Source organism: Grampus griseus (assembly GCF_964374135.1).
Source record: "Grampus griseus genome assembly, chromosome: 6".
Taxonomy (NCBI): domain Eukaryota; kingdom Metazoa; phylum Chordata; class Mammalia; order Artiodactyla; family Delphinidae; genus Grampus; species Grampus griseus.
Window position 1 is genome coordinate 70,218,939 of NC_139000.1, and position 24,883 is coordinate 70,243,821.

The window sequence follows — 24,883 nt, forward strand, 5'->3', positions numbered from 1 at the left end:
CTGTAATAACCTAAATGGGAGAATTTGAAAAAGAATAGATACCCGTATATGTATAACAATCACTTTGCTGTACACAAACTAACACAACATTGTTAATCAACTATACTCCAATAGGAAATAAAATTTTTTTCAAAAAGTAAAAAGAAACAGGTGAAATTAATTTACTTAACCTAATATATCCAAAATATTATGTCAACATATAATTAATATTAAGAAGTTATGAAATTTTACACATTCTTTTACAAATACTAAACCTTTGGAATCTGGTGTGTATTTTATACCAACTTTACACCACAATTTGGATTCTAAATTGTCATCAGAAATATTCGATCTGTATTTAAATTTAATAAAATTTACTTTCAGAAAGTAGGTTCACAGGTTGTTAGTTGTTCCAAGTATACTGAAGCAGATGTTAATTTTTAAGCTTAAGTTAATAAAATTAAATAAAACTAAAATTCAGTGTCTCAGTCGCATTTGCTATATTTCAAGTGTTCAACAGCTGCATGTGACAAAGGGCTACCATAGTGGACAGAGCAGTTCTTGGCCTTGCAGCTCCAAGCAGTCTGCGCCCCCTCTTGCCTCTGGCCCTTTTCAACTGCAGTCTCTCCACCTGGAAGAGGGTCCTCTTTGCTCCATCACCACCCCTCTTCATTTGGCTCATTTGCTGTCTGTCTCTCCTCTGTGTTCCACAAACACCCTGTTCTATTACAGTACGTTGTCACACTGTTATTATGGATTGGCCACAAAGTTCATTCGGGTTTTTCCTTAACATCTTAAGGAAAAGCCCAAACGAACTTTGTGGCCAACCCAATATAATTGTCTGATTCAATGTCTATTTAGCGTAGTGACTTACACATGAGAGTTACTATGTATAATTGTTAAATAAATGTATAAGCCCATGACATTTCTGCCTACTGAAATTTCAGTCATCCCTTCATTTCTAGTTCAAATCACTTCTCCCTAGGAACTCTAGGCAGACCAGCCCACAGTAAACAGTCTCTCCTTTGTACTCCCAAACTACTTGAAGTCCATATTACTCACAGACCATTTATTAGAATGGTTTTACTTATGTACAAATTCTACTCCCCCAACTAGATAACGAACACTGGAAGAGCAGGAATTCTGGAAAAGAAAATTACCTACATATTAGGTGTTCACAAAATTATTAAATGTATTGCCTGGTTTGAATCTTGTGTCTGGTAATTGCATTTTCCTGGATAATCCAATGAAACTTTTTTTTCTTGTTTTAACTATGATGTTAAAGCCTACTTTCTTTCAGGGACTTCCCTGGTGGTCCAGTGGCTAAGACTCTGCGCTCCCAATGCAGGGGGCCTGGGTTCAACCTCTGGTCAGGTAATTAGATCCCACATGCTGCAACTAAGAGTTTGCATGCTGCAACTAAAAGATCGTAGATCCCGAGAGTCACAACTAAGACCGTAGAAGATCGTAGATCCCGAGAGTCACAACTAAGACCCGACGCAGCCAAATAAATTAATTTAAAAAATAAACCCTCCTTTCTTTCCACCTTTTGACTGGATTTTAAAAGCAATATTTCATAAAGAAAAACTACTTTCTGAATGACTCCATCTACATGTATATGTAGTAAATCATTCATCAAAATATCTTTTGTCTCACAAACTTCTTCATTTATCTGGAATTGGTCAGATCTGATTCATTGTCTAGTCTATCAGTACAGGGTATGTGTCCATCTCTCTGAAGATAAAAGTAATCAATCATTCATCAAAATGTTGTTATATACCAACCTTGTTCATTTCATTTATCAGTGATGAGCTAGATCCTAAATAATCAATTAAGAACAAAGCTTATTTCTCCCTTTTGCAAAAAGGTATCCTTCAGTCGTCAGGCTAAAGGGGAAAAGAGCAAACCAAACTATAAAACTGCTGCCAAATCTGCTCTGTGTGATTTACTGCAAGCATTAAAAATCTCTTCTCTGTTTCTCTACCAGATTGGAAAAGAGAAGAAAGACGAGTGGGTTCAGTTATCATAAATAAATCAGAGCTTCTCAGCTTCTCACATGTTTTATCAACATAGTCCTAATTAAGAACAAATTTGCCTAATTAAGAGGCAAAGCGGGACCTGCCTGTGGGTAGATATGAGCCTGGAGACCCACTCCCTGTAATTGTTCCATTCATGATAACGATCATGGTGTTCTGGCATGACAGAAGCCAAAAGTCTACACTTTCCAGGAGAATGAATGAATGTAGAAATCTTATTTTGGTGCCTCAATTAGTATTAATAGAGCCCTTTTCCCCATTCTCTCCTATTTTCCCAACTAATGCCCCCTTGTTATCTTAGCAGAGGTGGGGATTAATCAGGGTATAATATAGTTGAAAAACACCTAGGGTGGAGGGAATTAGGAATTCTGGGTATTGAATTTTGAGTTGGCAAAAAAATTATATAACGTTCTGTTGCCTTGACAATTATTTACATCTTTCAGGGGTTGTTCATCTTGTCATGTACTTTGTCTTCCCAAGGACATTATAGGTTTCTATAAATTGTGGAGTGATTTAGGTGCCACTCCCAAAAGCCTGGCACATGCCTTACACTTAATGAGCAACCAATTAATTGTTATTGGTTTTACCTCAATCAGTAGTTTAAACTGAACAGACTTGGAAATTGAACAACTAATCATATCAATAAGATCCTGAAAAAATGGTTTTTGAAAAAGAACAAACACTGAAACACATAAGTATTTCAGAATTCAGCATATAACTGAAAAAAAGATATGCTTGATTTCATAGGTATTTTGTTGTAGAGCACATTTCTTCACAATAAAAAAAAAAGCATCTGAATGCTTTCTTTTAAGGGAAAATGAACAGGAAATTGTCAGTGTTTTCAAACCATGCCCTCAGTTTCACAGATGATCCAAAATTAAAAAGTCTACACATCAGAAAGTGATGATGCACTCGTTAACTACTCTTTTTGGCCTCACTTTAGTTTACAAATTCCCTCCCTGTAATAATCAAGATTACAAAGCCAAAGTAGTAAGTAATAGGAAAGTCAATTCCAAATATATGCAAAAATACAAAAAACAGTAATTAACTTTATCCATCACCCATCTTCAAGAATTATCATCTCATAGCCAATTTGTTTCTTCTATACTCCTACCCACTATTCTCCTCTCATGTTCTTTTGAAGCATTTCACATATATAATTTCATCCCTGAATATTTCACTGTTACTTCTAAAGGATAAGTATTTTGAAGACAGCCACAACACTGCTAGTACACATAAAAATGAATAAAAATTCCTTAATGTCAACTATGCACAGAATACTCAAAAGTTCAAATGTTTCATAAATGCCATTTTTTTACACATTGTTTATTTGAATCAGGAGGCAGTTAAAGTCCACACATTGCAATCCGTTGATATGTAGTTTATGTTTCTTTTAAATCGCTGTGTTTACTCTCCCTCTCTTGCTGGTCCTTTCACTCTTCCTTTCTCCCCTCTTCCAATCTTTCATATGCACTCTTTCTCCTTACAGTTTATTTGAAGAAACCCAGTTGTTTGTCCTTGAGAGATTTATATAATCCAGATTTTTGTAACTGCATCCCCATAGCATAATTTAATATAATCCTCGATCCTCTGTACTTCCTCTAAATTGCTAAGTTGAATCTAGACAGGTTTTTTTTTCAAAGCTACTTCAGAGGAGGTGGCGTGCTCTTCCATCAAGGGCCACATAATGTCTCATCTGTCTTGGATTTAGCACCCTCAGCTTTTAATGCCTCTATCCATCAATTTAATATGAGTTTCTAAAAAAATGATATTCTAATTCAAAGTTACCTCCATTTAAATACATGAAAAGACAGATGACAGCCTCCTTATTTTAAGATTGAAAACATCTTAGTTTACACAGACAGAGCATTTCATAAAATTTAACAGTCATTCATGCCAAACAAGCTTAGTAAACAAGAAATCAAAATTCCTTAGAATTTAAGAACGGGTCAGATATACACTATAAAATACACATTGGATAAATGATTAAGAACAAAGCCATAGGAAAAGAAAACAAGAAAAAAATGACTCTAACATACAAGGCAGATTTAATTTAAAAAATACTAAATAGTACTGAAGGAAATTTGAAATATAATCAATAAAATTAGAAACTCAAAAGAGAGTTATATAGAGTTGGAGAGATAATTCATGAGCTGGATTATGAACTAAAAGGGAAACCCAGGATGTACGGAGAAAGAGATGGAAAATATGACAGCATGAAACATAAAGTGTAGCAGAAATTCTAACAAAGATCTTATTAAAGAGAATGCATTTTCCAGAAAGAGGAAATAAAGAGAGTGGGTGGTGTGACTCTGATCTCCAGCTTTACAGCATGAGGAACTCTGTGGATTCACTCACCAGTGAAACTAGTGAAAATTATTTTAAAACAACCAGTTAAAACCTCTGGACATGGCTGAAGGACATATACAGCAAATATAGAAACACACATTCAAGAAAATTTTCTACAATTTAAGAATATTGAGAGTCTCTGGTATTTGAACTGAGATCTGCTTCCTCCTTCCTCCCTCCTCCCTCCTAACTCAGCAAGAGGGAAACTTTACTCCAGACTGGATACAGCCAAGAACGCAGGGATCCAGCTCTCAGTTTGAGGGATACAATCCCAGGACAGGCAGTATGTTAGTATTTCTTTTCCTACCCCCACCTATCTGTTACTGAGGCTAAGTTATGGGCAAGTGTAGGTGAGAGGTGGCTCTCTCTTCCTCTGCCCAGCCCCCAAGAAGGCTGTATCCTGGGTGTGGTGCTGATGAGAATATTGAGCCCCAGTCATCATTCTCCTGGTTTGCAAAGCGGTGATTCTGTGCTGCAAGAGTCAAACAAAAAGATCTGAAGGTATCGTCCCCTCCCCACCACCACTGAGCACTCAGCTCCTAAATTGGGAGTGTCACTGACAGAGAAGCTTGCCATTGTCCCCTCTTCCACCTCCATAGCCATAACTCAGAGATTTTGCCTTGAGGGAGAGCAGGTCATAAACCAGGGAGCTATTCTCTTCCAAAAGGAACTGACTTCATTTGCAACAGAGTGTGGAGAAGTTCAAGCCTACCGGTGCTCTCAACTTTAGTAGAGGTTGTGGTAAGGGCAATTGGGGTATTGGTAGAATCACTGGACATAAAAGCTAAACTGTAAACTGGCTAGTTTGTGTGAGAGAATCTGGGAAGGACATAGCTGGGCAGAGACTGCCTGAAGTCAGAAAAAAATCTCAACAGACTTCCAGAACTATCCCTTCAAAGGATTCTGAATTTCACTGGTTCAGCTGGTGAGCAATTTGCGCACCAGGGCATTGTTGAAAGTAATTAAACAATCACCTAGCAATTAGTAGAGTTCAACATCTGGCTAAGGTAAGGGACAGAGTCAGCCAAAGAGAACCCAAAAAAAACCCACTGTTAACCCAGGGTGACTGTAGACATAACCCAAGAATATGCTCCCTGAGGAGCAATATCAGAACTTACCAGTGCAAGAGAGAAATAGACTCTACTAAAATAGTACAGCCAGTTACTTGACCAATAAGCTAGCAAATAACAATAACAAGCTCCAGAGGGAGGCACCAGTACCCAAAGTTACTACAATGTATTATCTAAAATATCTAATTTCCAACAAAAATTAGTCATACAAGGAAACAGGAGAGTATAACCCATACACTGGGGAAAAAAATCAGGCAACAGAAACTGCCTGTGAGAGCAACTAGATATCAAATTTAACAAAATCTTCAAAGCAGCCATTATAAATATGTTCAAAGAACTAAAGGAAACCATGATTAAAGAGCAAAAAAGGCATTATGAAATGTGGCAGCAAGTAGAGATCATCAATAAACAGGAATTATAATAAAGAACAGAATGGCAATTCTAGAGTTGAAAATTACAATAACTGAAGTGAAAAATTCACTAAAAGGGCCAATAGTAGATTTGAATTAGCAGAAGTAATAATAAACAAATCTAAAAAAAGAGCAATAAAGATTATGCAACCTGAAGAATAGAGAGAAAGAATGAAGAAAAAATGAACAAAACTTCAAAGAAGTGTGGGACACTATTAAGTGCTGCAATATTTGAAGAAATAATGGCTGACAACTTCTCAAATCTGTTGAAAAACAATAATCTACACATCCAGGAAGCTCAACAAACTCCAGGTAGGAAAACACAAAGAGATCCACAAACTGAAACATCATAGTAAAAATAGTGAAAACCAAAGATAAGGAGAAAATCTTTACAGAAGAAAAAAAATGACTTATCACTGCAAGGGAATCCCAATAGGATTAAAATCTGACTTCTCAGCGGAAACAATGGAGGCCAGAAGGCAGTGGAATAATATATTCAGAGTGTTCAAAGAAACTATTAACTAAGAATGCTGTATTCAGCAAATCTATCTTTAAAAAATAAAAGCAAATTAAAGATACTCCCAGATAAATAAAAACAGAGAACCTGTTACTAGCAGCAGACCCTCCTTACAAGAAATTTTAAAGGAAATTAATCAGACTGAAAGTAAGTGACCCCAAATAGTCATAATTCAATTATTGTGAAAAAGCAAAGAGCACCAGTAAAGGTAATTATGAAATTATAAAAATAGCATAAATGCATATTTTACTCCTTTCTTCTACTCAATTTAAAAAGCAATTGTATAAAACATCATGTATATAATATATTCTTGGGCCTATAACATATAAAATTGTAATATATTTGCTGATAACAGCGCAAAGTACATAGTAGCAAAGCTGTATTGGGCTAAATAAGGAAATAACTCCAGATGGTAACTTGAATCTGCAAGAATAAATGAAAAGAACCAGAAATGATAAATAAAAAGGTTAATATAACAAAAATAATAAATATATACTTGCTCTTTCTCCTCTCAGCTAAGCTAGTCTAAAAGACAAAATTATATAAAGTAATAATTATAACGATGTATTATTGGGTTTGTAACATTTATAGATGTAACATGTATAGCAATATTAACAGAAAACATAGGAAAGGGAATAGAGCTATGTAAGAGTAATTTTTCTAAATCTCACTGGAATTAAGTTAATATAAATGTGAAGTGGATTCTGATAAGTTAAGATGTATATTATAAGCCCTAGAGCAACCATTAAGAAAGTTACTTTAAAAACATACAGTGCAAAAACAATGGGTTTTGAAATTAAAATGCTATATTAGATAATATTAATTCAATGTAAAAGAAAGCAGTAAAGGAGGAACAGAGGAACAAAAAAGACATAACACACATAGAAAACACAAAGTAAAATGGCAAATATAAATCCAAGTACAGGCATACCTAGAAGATATTGCAGGTTTGGTTCTAGACCACCATAATAAAACAAACATCACAACACAGCAAGTCACAAGGATTTTGTGGTTTCCCATTGTATATAAAAGTTATATTTACACTATAATGTACTCTATTAAGTATGCAATAGCATTATGTCTGAAAAAACAATGTACAACCTTAATTTTAAATAATTTATTGCACACAATATTGTAAGTCAAATAATTTATTGCACACAATATTGTAAGTCAACTATACTCCAATAACTTTTTAAAAACTAAATAGGGACTTCCCTGGTGGCACAGTGGATAAGACTCCGTGCTCCCAATGCAAGGGGCCCAGGTTCGATCCCTGATCAGGGAACTAGATCCCACATGCATGCTGCAACTAACAGTTCACATGCCACCAACTAAGGAGCTGCAGAGTTGCAACTAAGGAGCTGGTGAGTTGCAACTAAGGAGCTGGCGAGCTGCAACTAAGGAGCCTGCCTGCCGCAACTAAGACCCCACACAACCAAATAAGTAAATACATAAATAAATAATAAAGTGAATATGTGTGTTTTCTTAATAAATAAATAAAAATAAAAACACTTTGTTGCTAAAAAATGCTAACCATCATCTGAGCCTTCAGCAAGTTGTAGTAACATCAAAGGTTACTCACTATAGCTCACCATAAGAAATATAATAATAATGAAAAAGTTTGAAATATTGCAAAAATAACCAAAATATGACACAGAGACATGAAGTGAGCAAATGCTGTTGGAAAAATGGCGCCAAGAGATTTGCTCAATGCCACAAACCTTCCTTTGTAAAACAACACAATATCTGCAAAGTGCAATAAAGTGAAGCACAATAAAACCAATTATGCCTATATCAATAATCACATTAAATGTAACTACATTAAACAATTCAAAGGCAGACATTGTCAGACTGGATTAAAAACAAGATCCAACTATATGCTATCTACAGAAGAGACATTTTAGATTCAAAATACAAACAGATTCTAAGTTAAGGGATGGAAAAAGATATATTATACAAACAGTAACCACAAGAAACCTGGAGTGGCTATACTGATGTCAGAAAAAATACACATAAAAAAAATGTTGCTAGGGCTTCCCTGGTGGCGCAGTGGTTGAGAGTCTGCCTGCCGATGCAGGGGACACGGGTTCGTGCCCCGGTCTGGGAGGATCCCACGTGCTGTGAAGCGGCTGGGCCCGTGAGCCGTGGCTGCTGGGCCTGCGCGTCCGGAGCCTGTGCTCTGCAACAGGAGAGGCCACAACAGTGAGAGGCCCACGTACCGCAAAAATAAAATCAAATAAGTTGTTGCTAGGGCTTCCCTGGTGGCGCAGTGGTTGAGAGTCCGCCTGCCAATGCAGGGGACACGGGTTTGTGCCCCAGTCTGGGAAGATCCCACATGCCACGTAGCAGCTGGGCCTGTGAGCCATGGCCGCTGAGCCTGTGCGTCTGGAGCCTGTGCTCCGCAACGGGAGAGGCCACAACAGTGAGAGGCCCGCGTACCGCAAAAAAAAAAAAAAATGTTGCTAGACGTAGAGTGACATTTTATAATGATTAAAGAGTCAATCCATGAGGAAGACATAACAATTATAAGCAAATGTGCACCTAATAGAACATAAAAACATATGAAGCAAAACTGAAAATGAAGGGAGAAAGAGATAAGTCAATAATAATAGTTTGGGACTTCCCTGGTGGTCCAGGGGTTAAAAATCCACCTCCCAATGCAGGGGACGTGGGTTTGATCCCTGGTGGGGGAAATAAGATCCCAAATGCTGCGGGGCAACTAAACCAGTGCACCACAACTACTGACCACACGGGCCACAACTAGAGAGCCCGTGTGCCGCAACTACAGAGCACATGCGCTGCAATGAGGATCCCGCACACTACAGTGGAGGATCCCACATGCCACAACAAAGATCTGCATACAACAACTAAGACCTGACGCAGCCAAAATTAAAAAATAAGTATTTTTTAAAAAGCAATAATAGTTTAAGATTTCAACACTACACTTTCAATAAAAGATAGAACAATGAGCTAGAAGATCAACAAGGAAATAGAAGATTTGGACAACACTATAAACCAACCATTTACAGAATATTCATACAACACTCCACAAAACAGGAACGGAATATACATTCTTTCCAAGTATACATGGGACATTCTCTAGGACAGACCATAGACCATAAAACAAACCTCAATGAATTTAAAGTGCAGAAGACAGAAATAATAAAAAGATTGTCTTAATGAAGAAGACAGGATAGAAATAATTAAAAGATTAAAAGGATAGACATGATACTAAAATATGCTTTCCAACACTAGAAATCAATAGCAATAAAAACTGGAAAATTCAGAAATGTATGGGAATTAAACAATATACTCCTAAATAATCAATGCATCAAAGAAGAAATCAAAAAGGAACTCTAAAAGTACTCCAAAATGAATAAAAATGAAGACACATACCAAAACTTAAGGGATGCAGCAAAAGCAGTGCTCACAAAGACATTTATAGCTGTAAATACTTATTTTGCAAAAAAAATAACATTTCAAACCAATAACCTAAACTTCTATTTTAAGATACTGGAAAAAGAAAAGTGAAATAAACCTAAAGCAAGAAGAAAAGAATAGCAGCTTAGAGTGGAAATTAATGAAATAGAGGATAGAAAAATAATAAAGAAAATCACTTAAACAGAAAGCTGATTCTCTAAAAAAAATTGACAAAACTTTAGCTTCATTAATCAAGACAAAAGAGGTGAGTCTCAAATTACTAGAATTAGAAATGAAATGAAAGAAGGGACACTCCTAATGATCTTACAGAAATAATAAGGACTGTAAAACAAATACTAAAAACAACTGTATGCTAACAAATTTGATAACCTAGCTAAAACAGGCAAAGTACTAGAAACATACAAACTACTAAAATGAACTCAAAAAGAAAAAGACAATCTGAATAGACCTATAACAAATGAAGATATTAAATTACAAATCAAAACACTACCCAAAATGATCATTTCAACAGATGCAGAAGAAGCTTTGAAAATATTCAATAACATTTTATGATAAAATTCTCAACAAATTAGGAATAGACAGAAAATACCTTAACATAATAAAGACCATACACAAAAAGCCCACAATTAATATCATACTGAACAGTGAAAACCAGACAGCTTTCCCTGAAACTAAAAGATCAGGAACAAGGCAAGATACCCATTCTTCTTACCTCTATACAACATTGTACTATGAGTCCTAGCCACAGCAATTACACACACACACACACACACAGAGAGAGAGAGAGAGAGAGAGAGAGAGAGAGAGAGAGAAAGGGGGGGCATCCAAACTGGACAGCAAGAGGTAAAATTATTTCTGTTTGCAGATGAGACAATGTGATATGTAGAAAACCTTAGACTAAAAAATACACACACACACACGACCAAAAAGAAAAAAAATCTGCAGAATAAATTAATTCAGAAAAGTTGGAGATTGGTTCAAGATGGTGGAGTAGAAGGATGAGCGCTCACTCCCTCTCGCGCGAGGACCGGAATCACAACTAACTGCTGAACAGCCATCGACAGGAAGCCACTGGAAGTCACCAAAAAAGATACCCCACATCCAAGGACAAAGGAGAAACCGCAATGAAATGGTAGGAGGGGCAAAAACACAATAAAATCAAATCCCATAATTGCTGAGTTGGTGACTCACAAACTGGAGAACACTTATACCACAGAAGTCCACCCACTGGAGTGAAGGTTCTGAGCCCCACGTCAGGCTTCCCAACCTGGGGGTCCGGCAATGGGAGGAGGAATTCCCAGAGAATCAGACTTTAAAGGCAAGCGGGATTTGATTGCAGGACTTTGACAGGACTGGGGAAAACAGAGACTCCACTCTTGGAGAGCACACACAAAGTAGTATGCACATCAGGACCCAAGGGAAGGAGCAGTGACCCCACAGGAGACTGAACCAGACCTACCTGCTAGAGTTGGAAGGTCTCCTGCAGGGACGAGGGGTGGCTGTGGCTCAACATGGGGACAAGGAAATTGGCAGCAGACGTTCTGGGAAGTACTCCTTGGCATGACCCCCTTCCCAGAGTCTGACATTAGCATCACCAAAGAGCAGGGTAGGCTCCAGTGCTGGGTTGCCTCAGGCCAAACAACCAACAGGGAGAGAACCCAGCCCCACCCATCAGCAGACAAGCAGATTAAAGTTTTTCTGAGCTCTGCCCAACACAGCAACAGCCAGCTCTACCCACCACCTGTTCCTCCCATCAGGAAGTTTACACAAGCCTCTTAGACAGCCTATTCCACCAGAGGGTAGACAGCAGAAGCAAGAAGAACTACAATCCTGCAGGCTGTGGAACGAAAACCACATTCACAGAAACACAGACAAAATGAAAAGGCAGAGGACTAGGTACCAGATGAAGGAACAAGATAAAACCCCAGAAAAACAATTAAATGAAGTGAAGATAGGCAACCTTCCAGAAAAAAAATTAAGAATAATGATAGTGAAGATGATCCAGGACCTCGGAAAAAGAATGGAGGCAAAGATCAAGAAGATGCAAGAAATGTTTAATAAAGACCTAGAAGAATTAAAGAACAAACAGATATGAACAATACAATAACTGAAATGAAAAATACACTAGAAGGAATCAATAGCAGAATAACTGAGGCAGAAGAACCGATAAGTGACCTGGAAGACAGAATGGTGGAATTCACTACCGTGGAACAGAATAAAGAAAAAAGAATGAAAAGAAATGAAGACGCCTAAGAGACCTCTGGGACAACATTAAACGCACCAATATTCGCATTATTGGGGACCCAGAAGGAGAAGATAGAGGAAAAGTACCCAAGAAAATATTAGAAGAGATTATAGTCAAAAACTTTCCTAACATGGGAAAGAAAATAGCCACCCAAGTCCAGGAAGCGCAGAGAGTCCCATACAGGATAACCCAAGGAGAAACATGCTGAGACACATAGTAATCAAACTGACAAAAATTAAACACAAAGAAAAAAATTAAAAGCAACAAAGGAAAAATGACAAATAATGTACAAGGGAACTCCCATAAGGTTAACAGCTGATTTCTCAGCAGAAACTCTACAAGCCAGAAGGGAGTGTCACTATATATTTAAAGTGATGAAAGGGAAGAAACTACAACCAAGATTATTCTACCCAGCAAGGATCACATTCCGATTCAACAGGGAAATCAAAAGCTTTACAGGCAAGCAAAAGCTAAGAGAATTCAACACCACCAAACCAGCTCTACAATAAATGCTAAAGGAAATTCTCTAAGGGGGAAACAAGAGAAGAAAAGGACCTACAAAAACAAACCCAGTTTTCTGCTCGTGGACGCCGCCGAGTAAGCATCGTTGACGTCTCCCCCCACCCTCCACTGCCGTTATGTCTAAGTCAGAGTCACCCAAAGAGCCCGAACAGCTGCGGAAGCTCTTCATCGGAGGTTTGAGCTTTGAAACAACCGATGAGAGTCTGAGGAGCCATTTTGAGCAGTGGGGAACGCTCACAGATTGTGTGGTAATGAGGGATCCAAACACCAAACGCTCCAGAGGCTTCGGGTTTGTCACATATGCCACTGTGGAGGAGGTGGATGCGGCCATGAAGGCAAGGCCACACAAGGTGGATGGAAGAGTTGTGGAACCAAAGAGGGCCGTCTCAAGAGAAGATTCTCAAAGACCTGGTGCCCACTTAACTGTGAAAAAGATTTTTGTTGGTGGCATTAAAGAAGATACTGAAGAACATCATCTAAGAGATTATTTTGAACAGTATGGGAAAATTGAAGTGATTGAAATCATGACTGACCGAGGCAGTGGCAAAAAGAGAGGCTTTGCTTTTGTAACCTTTGATGATCATGACTCTGTAGACAAGATTGTCATTCAGAAATACCACACTGAGAACGGCCACAACTGTGAAGTAAGGAAAGCCCTATCTAAGCAAGAGATGGCTAGTGCTTCATCCAGCCAAAGAGGTCGAAGTGGTTCTGGAAACTTTGGTGGTGGTCGTGGAGGTGGTTTTGGTGGGAATGACAACTTTGGTTGTGGAGGAAACTTCAGCGGTCGAGGTGGCTTTGGTGGCAGCCGCGGTGGTGGTGGATATGGTGGCAGTGGGGATGGCTATAATGGATTTGGTAATGATGGAAGCAATTTTGGAGGTGGTGGAAGCTACAACGATTTTGGCAGCTACAACGATCAGTCTTCAAATTTTGGACCCATGAAAGAAGGAAACTTTGGAGGCAGAAGTTCTGGCCCCTATGGTGGTGGAGGCCAATACTTTGCCAAACCCCGAAACCAAGGTGGCTATGGTGGTTCCAGCAGCAGCAGTAGCTATGGCAGTGGCAGAAGGTTTTGATTACTGCCAGGAAACAACGCTTAGCAGGAGAGGAGAGCCAGAGAAGTGACAGGGAAGCTACAGGTTACAACAGATTTGTGAGCTCAGCCAAGCACAGTGGTGGCAGGGCCTAGCTGCTACAAAGAAGACATGTTTTAGACAATACTCATGTGTATGGGCAAAAAAACTCGAGGACTGTATTTGTGACTAATTGTATAACAGGTTATTTTAGTTTCTGTTCTGTGGAAAGTGTAAAGCATTCCAACAAAGGGTTTTAATGTAGATTTTTTTTTTTTTGCACCCATGCTGTTGATTACTAAATGTAATAGTCTGATCGTGACGCTGAATAAATGTGTCTTTTTTTTAACAACAACAACAAAAAAAAAACCCAAAATAATTTAAAAAATGGTAATAGGAACATACATATCTATAATCACCTTAAATGTGAATGGATTAAATGCTCCAACTGAAAGACACAGACTGGCTGAATGGATACAAAAACAAGACCCGTATATATGCTGTCTACAAGAGACCCACTTCAGACCTAGGGACACATACAGACTGAAAGTGAGGGGATGGAAAAAGAGATTCCATGCAAATGGAAATCAAAAGAAAGCTGAAGTAGCAGTACTCATATCAGATAAAGTAGACTTTAAAATAAAGAATGTTACAAGAGACAAAGAAGGACACTACATAATGATAAAGGGATCAATCCAAGAAGATATAACAATTATAAATATATATGCACCCAACACAGGAGCACCTCAATACATAAGGCAATTGCTAACAGCTATAAAAGAGGAAATTGACAGTAACACAATAAGAGTGGGGGACTTTAACACCTCACTTACACCAATGGACAGATCATCCAAACAGAAAATTAATAAGGAAAAACAAGCTTTAAATGACACAGAAGACCAGATAGATTTAATTGATACTTATAGGACATTCCATCCAAAAACAGCAAATTAGAGTTTCTTCTCAAGTGCCCACAAATAATTCTCTAGGACAGATCACATCCTGGGTCACAAATCACGCCTCACTAAATTTAAGAAAATTGAAATCATATCAAGTATCTTTTCTGACCACAACACTATGAGATTAGAAATCAATTACAGGGAGAAAAACGTAAAAAACAAAAACACATGGAGGCTAAAAAATACATTACTATATAACCAAGACATCACTGAAGAAATCAAAATGGAAATCAAAAAATACCTAGAGACAAAAGATAATGAAAACACAATGATCCAAAACCTACCGGATGCAGCAAAAACAGTTCTAACAGGGAAGTTTATAGCAATACAATCCTAGCAAAAAAAACAAGAAAAATCTCAAATAAACAATCTAACCTTACACCTAAAGGAACTACAGAAATAAGAACAAACAAAACCCAAAGTTAGTAGAAGGAAAGAAAACATAAAGATCAGAGTAGAAGTAAATGAAATAGAAACAAAGAAAACAATAGCAAAGATCAATAAAACTAAAAGCTGGTTCTTTAAGAACATAAACAAAATAGATAAAACTATAGCCAGACTCAACAAGAAAAAGAGAGAGAGGACTCAAATCCATAAAATTAGAAATGAAAAAGGAGAAGTTACAACAGACACCACAGAAATATAAAGCATCATAAGAGACTACTACAGGCAACTCTATGCCAATAAAATGGACAACCTGGAAGAAATGGACAAATTCTTAGAAAGGTATAACCTTCCAAGACTGAACCAGAAAGAAACAGAAAATATGAACAGACCAATCACAAGTGCTGAAATTGAAACTGTGATTAAAAATCTTCCAACAAACAAAAGTCCAGGACCAGATGACTTCACAGGTGAATTCTATCATTTAGAGACGAGCTAACACCCATCCTTCTCATACTCTTCCAAAAAATTGCAGAGGAAGGAACACTCCCAAACTCATTTTATGAGGCCACCATCACCCTGATACCAAAACCAGTCAAGGATACTACAAAAAAAGAAAATTACAGACCAATATCACTGAAGAATATAGATGCAAAAGTCCTCAACAAAATACTAGCAGACAGACTCCAACAACACATTAAAAGGATCAAACACCATGATCAAGTGGGATTTATCGCAGGGATGAAAGGATTCTTCAACATATACAAATAAATCAATGTGATACACCATATTAACAAACTGATGAATAAAAACTATATGACCATCTCAACAACTGCAGAAAAAGCTTTTGACAGGGGATTTGAGAAGATGGCAGAAGAGTAAGATGCGGAGATCACCTTCCTCCCCATAGATACATCAGAAATACATCTACACGTGGAACTGCTACTATAGAACACCCACTGAATGCTGGCAGAAGACCTCAGACCTCCCAAAATGCAGGAAACTCCCCACGTACGTGGGTAGGGCAAAAGAAAAAAGAAAAAACAGAGACAAAAGAATAGGGACGGGACCCACACCAATGGGAGGGAGCTGTGAAGGAGGAAAGGTTTCCACACACTAGAAGTTCCTTCGCGGGCAGAGACTGCAGGTGGCAGAGGGGGTAAGCTTCAGGGCCACGGAGGAGAGCGCAGCAACAGGGGTGCGGAGGGCAAAGCGGAGAGATTCCCGCACAGAGAATCGGTGCCGACCAGCACTCACCAGCCCGAGAGGCTTACCTGCTCACCCGCCGGGACGGGCGGGGGCTGGGAGCTGAGGATCGGGCTTCCGTCGGATGGAGGGAGAGAGCTGGGGTTGGCAGCGCGAACACAGCCTAAAGGGGTTAGTGCTCCACAGCTAGCCGGGAGGGAGTCCCGGAAAAGTCTGGAGCTGCCACAGAGACAAGAGACTTTTTCTTGCCTCCTTGTTTCCTGGTGCGTGAGGAGAGGGGATTAAGAGTGCCGCTTAAAGGATCTCCAGAGACGGGCGCAAGCCGCGGCTATCAGCACAGACCCCAGAGACGGGCATGAGACGCTAAGGCTGCTGCTGCTGCCACCAAGAAGCCTGTGTGCGAGCACAGGTTACTTTCCACACCTGTCCTCCCTGGAGCCTGTGCAGCCTGCCACTGCCAGGGTCCCGTGATCCACGGACAACTTCCCCGGGAGAATGCACAGTGCGCCCCAGGCTGGTACACCGTCACGCCACCCTCTGCCGCAGCAGGCTCACCCCGCATCCGAACCCCTCCCTCCCACTGGGCCTGAGTGAGACAGAGCCGCTAAATCAGCTGCTCCTTTAACCCTGTCCTGTCTGAGCAAAGAAGAGACGCCCTCAGGCGACCTACACACAAAGGCGGGGCCAAATCCAAAGCTGAACCCTGGGAGCCGTGAGAACAAAGAAGAGAAAGGGAAATTTCTCCCAGCAGCCTCAGAAGCAGCGGATTAAAGCTCCACAATCAACTTGATCTGTGGAAGAAGATCCTGCATCTGTGGAATACCTGAATAGACAAGGAATCATCCCAAATTGAGGAGGTGGACTTTGGGAGCAAGATGGATTATTTTTTCCCCTTTTCTTCTTTTTGTGAGTGTGTATGTGTATGCTTCTGTGTGAGATACTGTCTGTATGGCTTTGCATTCACCATTTGTCCTAGGGTTCTGTCCGTCCATTTTCTTTTTACTTTTTAAATTTTTTTCCTTAATAATTTTTATTTTAATAACTTTATTTTATCTTACTTTACTTTATTTTCTCCCTTCCTTCCTTCCTTCCTTCCTTCCTTCCTTTCTTCCTCTCTTCCTTTCTTCCTTCCTTTCTTTCTATGTTTTCTCCCTTTTATTCTGAGCCATGTGGAGGACAGGCTCTTGGTGCTCCAGCCACGCATCAGAGCTGTACCACTGAGGTGGGAGAGCTAACTTCAGGACACTAGCCCACAAGGGACCTCCCAGCTCCACGTAATATCAAATGGCGAAACTCTCCTAGAGATCTCCATCTCAACACCAAGACCCAGGTTCACTCAACGACCAGCAAGCTACAGTGCTGGACACCCTATGCCAAACAACCAGCAAGACAGGAACACAGCCCCATCCATTGGCAGAGAGGCTGCCTAAAATCATAAGTCCACAGACACCCCAAAACACACCACCAGACATGGACCTGCCCACCATAAAGACAAGATCCAGCCTCATCCACCAGCACACAGGTACTAGTCCCCTCCATCAGGAAACCTACACAACCCACTGAACCAATCATAGCCACTGGGGACAGACACTAAAAACAACGGGAACTATGAACCTGCAGCCTGTGAAAAGGAGACCCCAAACAAAGTAAGATAAGCAAAATAAAAAGACAGAAACACACAGCAGATGAAGAAGGTAAAAACCCACCAGACCTAACAAATGAAGAGGAAATAAGCAGTCTACCTGAAAAAGAATTCAGAATAATCATAGTAAAGATGATCCAAAATCTTGGAAATAGAATAGAGAAAATGCAAGAAACATATAACAAGGACTTAGAAGAACTAAAGAGGAAACAAGCAATGATAAACAACACAATAAATGAAATTAAACATACTCTAGAAGGAATCAATAGCAGAATAACTGAGGCAGAAGAATGGATAAGTGATCTGGAAGACAAAATAGTGGAAATAACTACTGCAGAGCAGAATAAAGAAAAAAGAATGAAAAGAACTGAGGACAGTCTCAGAGATCTGGGACAACATTAAACGCACCAACATTCGAATTATAGGGGTACCAGAAGAAGAAGAGAAGAAGAAAGGGACTGAGAAAATATTTGAAGAGATTATAGTTGAAAACTTCCCTAATATGGGAAAGGAAATAGTTAATCAAGTCCAGAAAGCACAGAGAGTCCCATACAGGATAAATCCAAGGAGAAACATGCCAAGACACATATTAATTAAACTATCAAAAATTAAGTACACAGAAAACATATTAAAAGCTGAAAGGGTAAAACAACAAATAATACACAAGGGAATCCCCGTAAGGTTAACAACTGATCTTTCAGCAGAAACTCTGCAAGCCAGAAGAGAGTGGCAGGACATATTTAAAGTGATGAAGGGGAAAAACCTACAAACAAGATTACTCTACCCAGCAAGGATCTCATTCAGATTTGATGGAGAAATTAAAACCTTTACAGACAAGCAAAAGCTGAGAGAGTTCAGCACCACCAAACCAGCTTTACAACAAATGCTAAAGGAACTTCTCTATGCACGAAACACAAGAGAAGGAAAAAACCTACAATAACAAACCCAAAACAACTAAGAAAATGGGAATAGGAACATACATATCGATAATTACCTTAAAAGTAAATGGATTAAATGCTCCCACCAAAAGACATAGACTGGCTGAATGGATACAAAAACAAGACCCATATATATGCTGTCTACAAGAGGCCCACGTTAGACCTAGGGACACATACAGACTGAAAGTGAGGGGATGGAAAAAAGATATACCATGCAAATGGAAACCAGAAGAAAGCTGGAGTAGCAATTCTCATATCAGACAAAATAGACTTTAAAATAAAGACTATTAAAAGAGACAAAGAAGGACAATACATAATGATCAATGGATCGATCCAAAAAGAAGATATAACATTTGTAAATATTTATGCACCCAACATAGGAGCACCTCAATACATAAGGCAAATACTAACAGCCATAAAAAGGGAAATGGACAGTAACACAATCATAGTAGGGGACTTTAACACCCCACTTTCAATAATGGACAGATCATCCAAAATGAAAATAAATAAGGAAACTCAAGCTTTAAATGATACATTAAACAAGATGGACTTCATTGATATTTATAGGACATTCCATCCAAAAACAACAAAATACACATTTTTCTCAAGTGCTCATAGAACATTCTCCAGGACAGATCATATCTTGGGTCACAAATCTAGCCTTGGTAAATTTAAGAAAATTGAAATCGTATCAAGTATCTTTTCTGACCATGCTATGAGACTACATATCAATTACAGGAAAAGATCTGTAAAAAATACAAACACATGGAGGCTAAACAATACACTACTTAATAACGAAGTGATCACTGAAGAAATCAAAGAAGAAATAAAAAAATACCTAGAAGCAAATAACAATGGAGACACGACGACCCAAAAGCTATGGGATGCAGCAAAAGCAGTTCCAAGAGGTAAGTTTATAGCAATACAATCCTACCTTAAGAAACAGGAAACATCTCAAATAAACAACCTAACCTTGCACTGAAAGCAATTAGAGAAAGAAGGAAAAAAAATCCCCAAAGTTAGGAGAAGGAAAGACACCATAAAGATCAGATCAGAAATAAATGAAAAAGAAATGAAGGAAACTATAGCAAAGATCAATAAAACTAAAAGCTGGTTCTTTGAGAAGATAAACAAAATTGATAAACCATTAGCCAGACTCATCAAGAAAAAGTGGGAGAGGACTCAAATCAATAGAATTAGAAATGAAAAAGGAGAAGTAACACCTGACACTGCAGAAATACAAAGGATCATGAGAGATTACTACAAGCAACTCTATGCTAAAAAAATGTACAACCTGGAAGAAATGAACAAATTCTTAGAAATGCACAACCTGCAGAGACTGAACCAGGAATAAATGGAAAACATGAACAGACCAATCACAAGCACTGAAATTGAAACTGTGATTAAAAATTTTCCAACAGGGGCTTCCCTCGGGGCGCAGTGGATGAGAATCCGCCTGCCGATGCAGGGGACACGGGTTCGTGCCCCGGTCCGGGAGGATCCCACATGCCACAGAGCAGCTGGGCCTGTGAGCCATGGCCGCTGAGCTTGTGCGTCCAGAGCCTGTGTTCCGCAACAGGAGAGGCCACAACAGTGAGAGGCCCGCGTACCGCAAAAAAAAAAAATCTTCCAGCAAACAAAAGCCCAGGACCAGATGGCTTCACAGGCGAATTCTATCAAACATTTAGAGAAGAGCTAACATCTATGCTTCTCAAACTCTTCCAGAATACAGCAGAAGGAGGAACACTCCCAAACTCATTCTACGAGGCCACCATCACCCTGACACCAAAACCAGACAAAGATGTCACAAAGAAAGAAAACTACAGGCCAATATCACTGATGAACATAGATGCAAAAATCCTCAACAAAACACTTGCAAACAGAATACAACAGCAGATTAAAAGGATCATACACCATGATCAAGTGGGGTTTATGCCAGGAATGCAACGATTCTTCAATATATGCAAATCAATGTGATAAACCATATTAACAAATTGAAGGAGAAAAACCATATGATCATCTCAATAGATGCAGAGAAAGCTTTCGACAAAATTCAACACCTATTTATGATAAAAAAAAAACCCTGCAGAAAGTAGGCATAGAGGGAATTTTCCTCAACATAATAAAGGCCATATATTACAAACCCACAGCCAACATCGTCCTCAATGGTGAAAAACTGAAACCATTTCCACTAAGATCAGGAACAAGACAAGGCTGCCCACTCTCACCATACTCATTCAACATAGTTTTGGAAGTTTCAGCCACAGCAATCAGAGAAGAAAAAGAAATAAAAGGAATCCAAATCAGAAAAGAAGAAGTAAAGCTGTCACTGTTTGCAGATGACATGATACTATACATAGAGAATCCTAAAGATGCTACCAGAAAACTCCTAGGGCTAATCAATGATTTTGGTAAAGTAGCAGGATACAAAAATAATGCACAGAAATCTCTGGCATTCTTATACACTTAACAATGAAAAATCTGAAAGTGAAATTAAGAAAACACTCCCATTTACCACTGCAACAAAAAGAATAAAATACCTAAGAATAAACCTACCTAAGGAGACAAAAAACCTTTATGCAGAAAATTATAAGACACTGATGAAAGAAATAAAAGATGACACAAATAGATGGAGACATATACCCTGTTCTTGGATTGGAAGAATCAACATTGTGAAAATGACTCTACTGCCCAAAGCAATCTACAGATTCAATGCAATCCCTATCAAAGTACCACTGGTATTTTTCACAGAACTGGAACAAAAAATTACACAATTTGTATGGAAACACAAAAGACCCCGAAAAACCAAAGAAATCTTGAGAACAAAAAATGGAGCTGGATGAATCAGGCTCCCTGGCTTCAGACTATATTACAAAGCTACAGTAATCAAGACAGTATGGTACTGGCACAAAAACAGAAATATAGATCAATGGAACAGGATAGAAAGCCCAGAGATAAACCCACGCACATATGGTCACCTTATTTTTGATAAAGGAGGCAAGAATATACAGTGGAGAAAAGACAGCCTCTTCAATAAGTGGTGCTTGGAAAACTGGACAGGTACATGTAAAAGTATGAAATTAGAACACTCCATACACAAAAATAAACTCAAAATGGATTAAAGACCTAAATGTAAGGCCAGACACCATCAAACTCTTAGAGGAAAACATAGGCAGCACACTCTATGACATACATCACAGCAAGATCCTTTTTGACCCACTTCTTAGAGAAATGGAAATAAAAAAAATAAACAAATGGGACCTAATGTAACTTAAGAGGTTTTGCACAGCAAAGGAAACCATAAACAAGACCAAAAGACAGCGCTCAGAATGGGAGAAAATATTTGCAAATGAAGCAACTGACAAAGGATTCATCTCCAAGATTTACAAGCAGCTCATGCAGCTCAATAACAAAAAACTAACAACCCAATCCAAAAATGGGTAGAAGACATAAATAGACATTTCTCCAAAGAAGATATACAGATTGCCAACAAACACATGAAAGGATGTTCAACATCATTAATCATTAGAGAATGCAAATCAAAACTACAGTGAGATATCATCTCACACCAGTCAGAATGGCCATCATCAAAATATCCAGAAACAATAAATACTGGAGAGGGTGTGGAGAAAAAGGAACACTCTTGCACTGTTGGTGGGAATGTAAATTGATACAGCCACTATGGAGAACAGTATGGAGGCGCCTTAAAATACTACAAATAGAACTACCATATGACCCAGCAGCCCCACTTCTGGGAAAATACCCTGAGAAAACCATAATTCAAAAAGAGTCATGTACCAAAATGTTCATTGCAGCCCCATTTACAATAGCCAGTACATGGAAACAACCTAAGTGTCCATCGACAAATGAATGGATAAAGAAGATGTGGCACATATATACCATGGAATATTACTCAGCCATAAAAAGAAACGAAATTGAGTTATTTGAAGTGAGGTGGATGGACCTAGAGTCTGTCATACAGAGTGAAGTAGGTCAAAAAGAGGAAAAGAAATACCGTATGCTAACATATATATATGGAATCTAAGAAAAAAAAAAAAGGTCATGAAGAACCTAGGGGTAAGATGGGAATAAAGACACAGACCTACTGGAGCATGGACTTGAGGATATGGGGAGGGGTAAAGGTAAGCTGTGACAAAGTGAGAGAGTGGCATGGACATATATACAATACCTAATGTAAACTAAATAGCTAGTGGGAAGCAGCCCCATAGCACAGGGAGATCAGCTCGGTGCTTTGTGACCACCTAGCGGGGTGGGATAGGGAGGTTAGGAGGGAGGAAGCTGCAAGAGGGAAGAGATATGGGAACATATATATATGTATAACTGATTCACTTCATTATAAAGCAGAAACTAACACACCATTGTAAAGCAATTATACTCCAATGAAGATGTTAAAAAAAAAAAGCTTTTGACATAATTCAACACCCATTTAGGATAAAAACTCTCCAGAGAGTGGGCATACAGGGATCCTACCTCAACATAATAAAGGCCATATACGAGAAACCCACAGCAAACATCATTCTCAATGGTGAAAAACTGAAAGCATTTCCTCTAACATCAGGAACAAGATAAGGACGTCCACTCTTGCCACTATTATTCAACATAGTTTTGCAAGTCCTAGCCATGGCAATCAGAGAAGTAAAAGAAAAGGAATACAAATTGGAAAAGAAGAAGTAAAGCTGTCACTGTTTGCAGATGACATGATACTATATATAGATAATTCTAAAGGTGCCACCAGAAAACTATTAGAGCTAATCAATGAATGTGGTAAAGTTACAAAATACAAGATTAATGCACAGAAATCTCTTGCATTCCTATACACTAACAATGAAAGATCAGAAAGAGAACTTAAGGAAACAATCCCATTCACCACTGCAACAAAAAGTATAAAATACCTAGGAATAAACCTACCTAAGGTGGTAAAAGGCCTGTACTCAGAAAACTATAAGACACTGATGAAAGAAATCAAAGATGACACAGATGGTGAGATATACTATGTTCTTGGATTGGAAAAATTGTGAAAATGACTATAGTACCCAAAGCAATCTACAGATTCCATGCAATCCCTATAAAATTACCAGTGGCATTTTTTTACAGAACTAGAACAAAAAATCTTAAAATTTGTATGGAGACACAGAAGACCCCGAATAGCCAAAGCAGTCTTGAGGGGGAAAAACGGAGATGGAGGAATCAGACTCCGTGACTTCAGACTACACAAAGCTACAGTAATCAAGACAGAATGGTTCTGGTACAAAAACAGATATACAGATCAACAGAACAGGATAGAAAGCCCAGAGATAAAGCCATGTACCTATGGTCAACTAATCTATGACAAAGGAGGCAAGGATATTCACTGGAGAAAAGAGAGTCTCTTCAATAAGTGGTGCTGGGAAAACTGGACAGCTACATGTAAAAGAATGAAATTAGAACACTCCCTAACACCATACACAAAAATAAACTCAAAATGGATTAAAGACCTAGATGTAAGACCAGACACTATAAAACTCTTATAGGAAAACATAGGAAGAACACTCTTTGACATAAATCACAGCAAGATCTTTTTTGACCCACCTCCTAGAGTAATGGAAATAAAAACAAAAATAGACAAATGGGACCTAATGAAACTTAAAACCTTTTGCACAGCAAAGGAAACTATAAATAAGACAAAAAGTCAAACCTCAGAATGAGGGGAAATATTTTCAAACGAATTAATGGACAATGGATTAATCTCCAAAATATACAAACAGCTCATGAAGCTCAATATTAAAAAAACAAAGAACCCAATCTAAAAATGGGCAGAAGACCTAAATAGACATCTCTCCAAAGAAGACCTACAGATGGCCAAGAGGCACATGAAAAGCTGCTCAACATCACGAATTATTAGAGAAATGCAAATCAAAACTACAATGAGGTATCACTTCACACCAGTTAGAATGAGCAACATCACTAAATCTACAAACAACAAATGCTGGAGAGGGTGTGGAGAAAAGGGAACCCTCTTGCACTGTTGGTGGGAATGTATATTGATACAGCCACTATTGAGAACAGTATGGTGGTTCCTTAAAAAACAAAAAATAGGGCTTCCCTGGTG

At 38.6% G+C, this 24,883-nt stretch overlaps 1 protein-coding gene across 1 annotated transcript; it reads left to right on the forward strand.

The window, feature by feature from the left end:
• The first annotated feature begins 12,636 nt into the window (after positions 1-12,636).
• Positions 12,637-13,705, forward strand: LOC309824384 (heterogeneous nuclear ribonucleoprotein A1-like). Its single transcript, XM_082657255.1, has one exon. The coding sequence runs from the start codon at positions 12,686-12,688 to the stop codon at positions 13,646-13,648; it is 963 nt and encodes a 320-aa protein (XP_082513381.1). The 5' UTR covers positions 12,637-12,685; the 3' UTR covers positions 13,649-13,705.
• The last annotated feature ends 11,178 nt before the right edge of the window (positions 13,706-24,883 follow it).

Bases quoted from the DNA above. Each gene is read 5' to 3' on its own strand.
- LOC309824384 (XM_082657255.1), top strand. From the start codon at position 12,686: ATGTCTAAGTCAGAGTCACCCAAAGAGCCCGAACAGCTGCGGAAGCTC.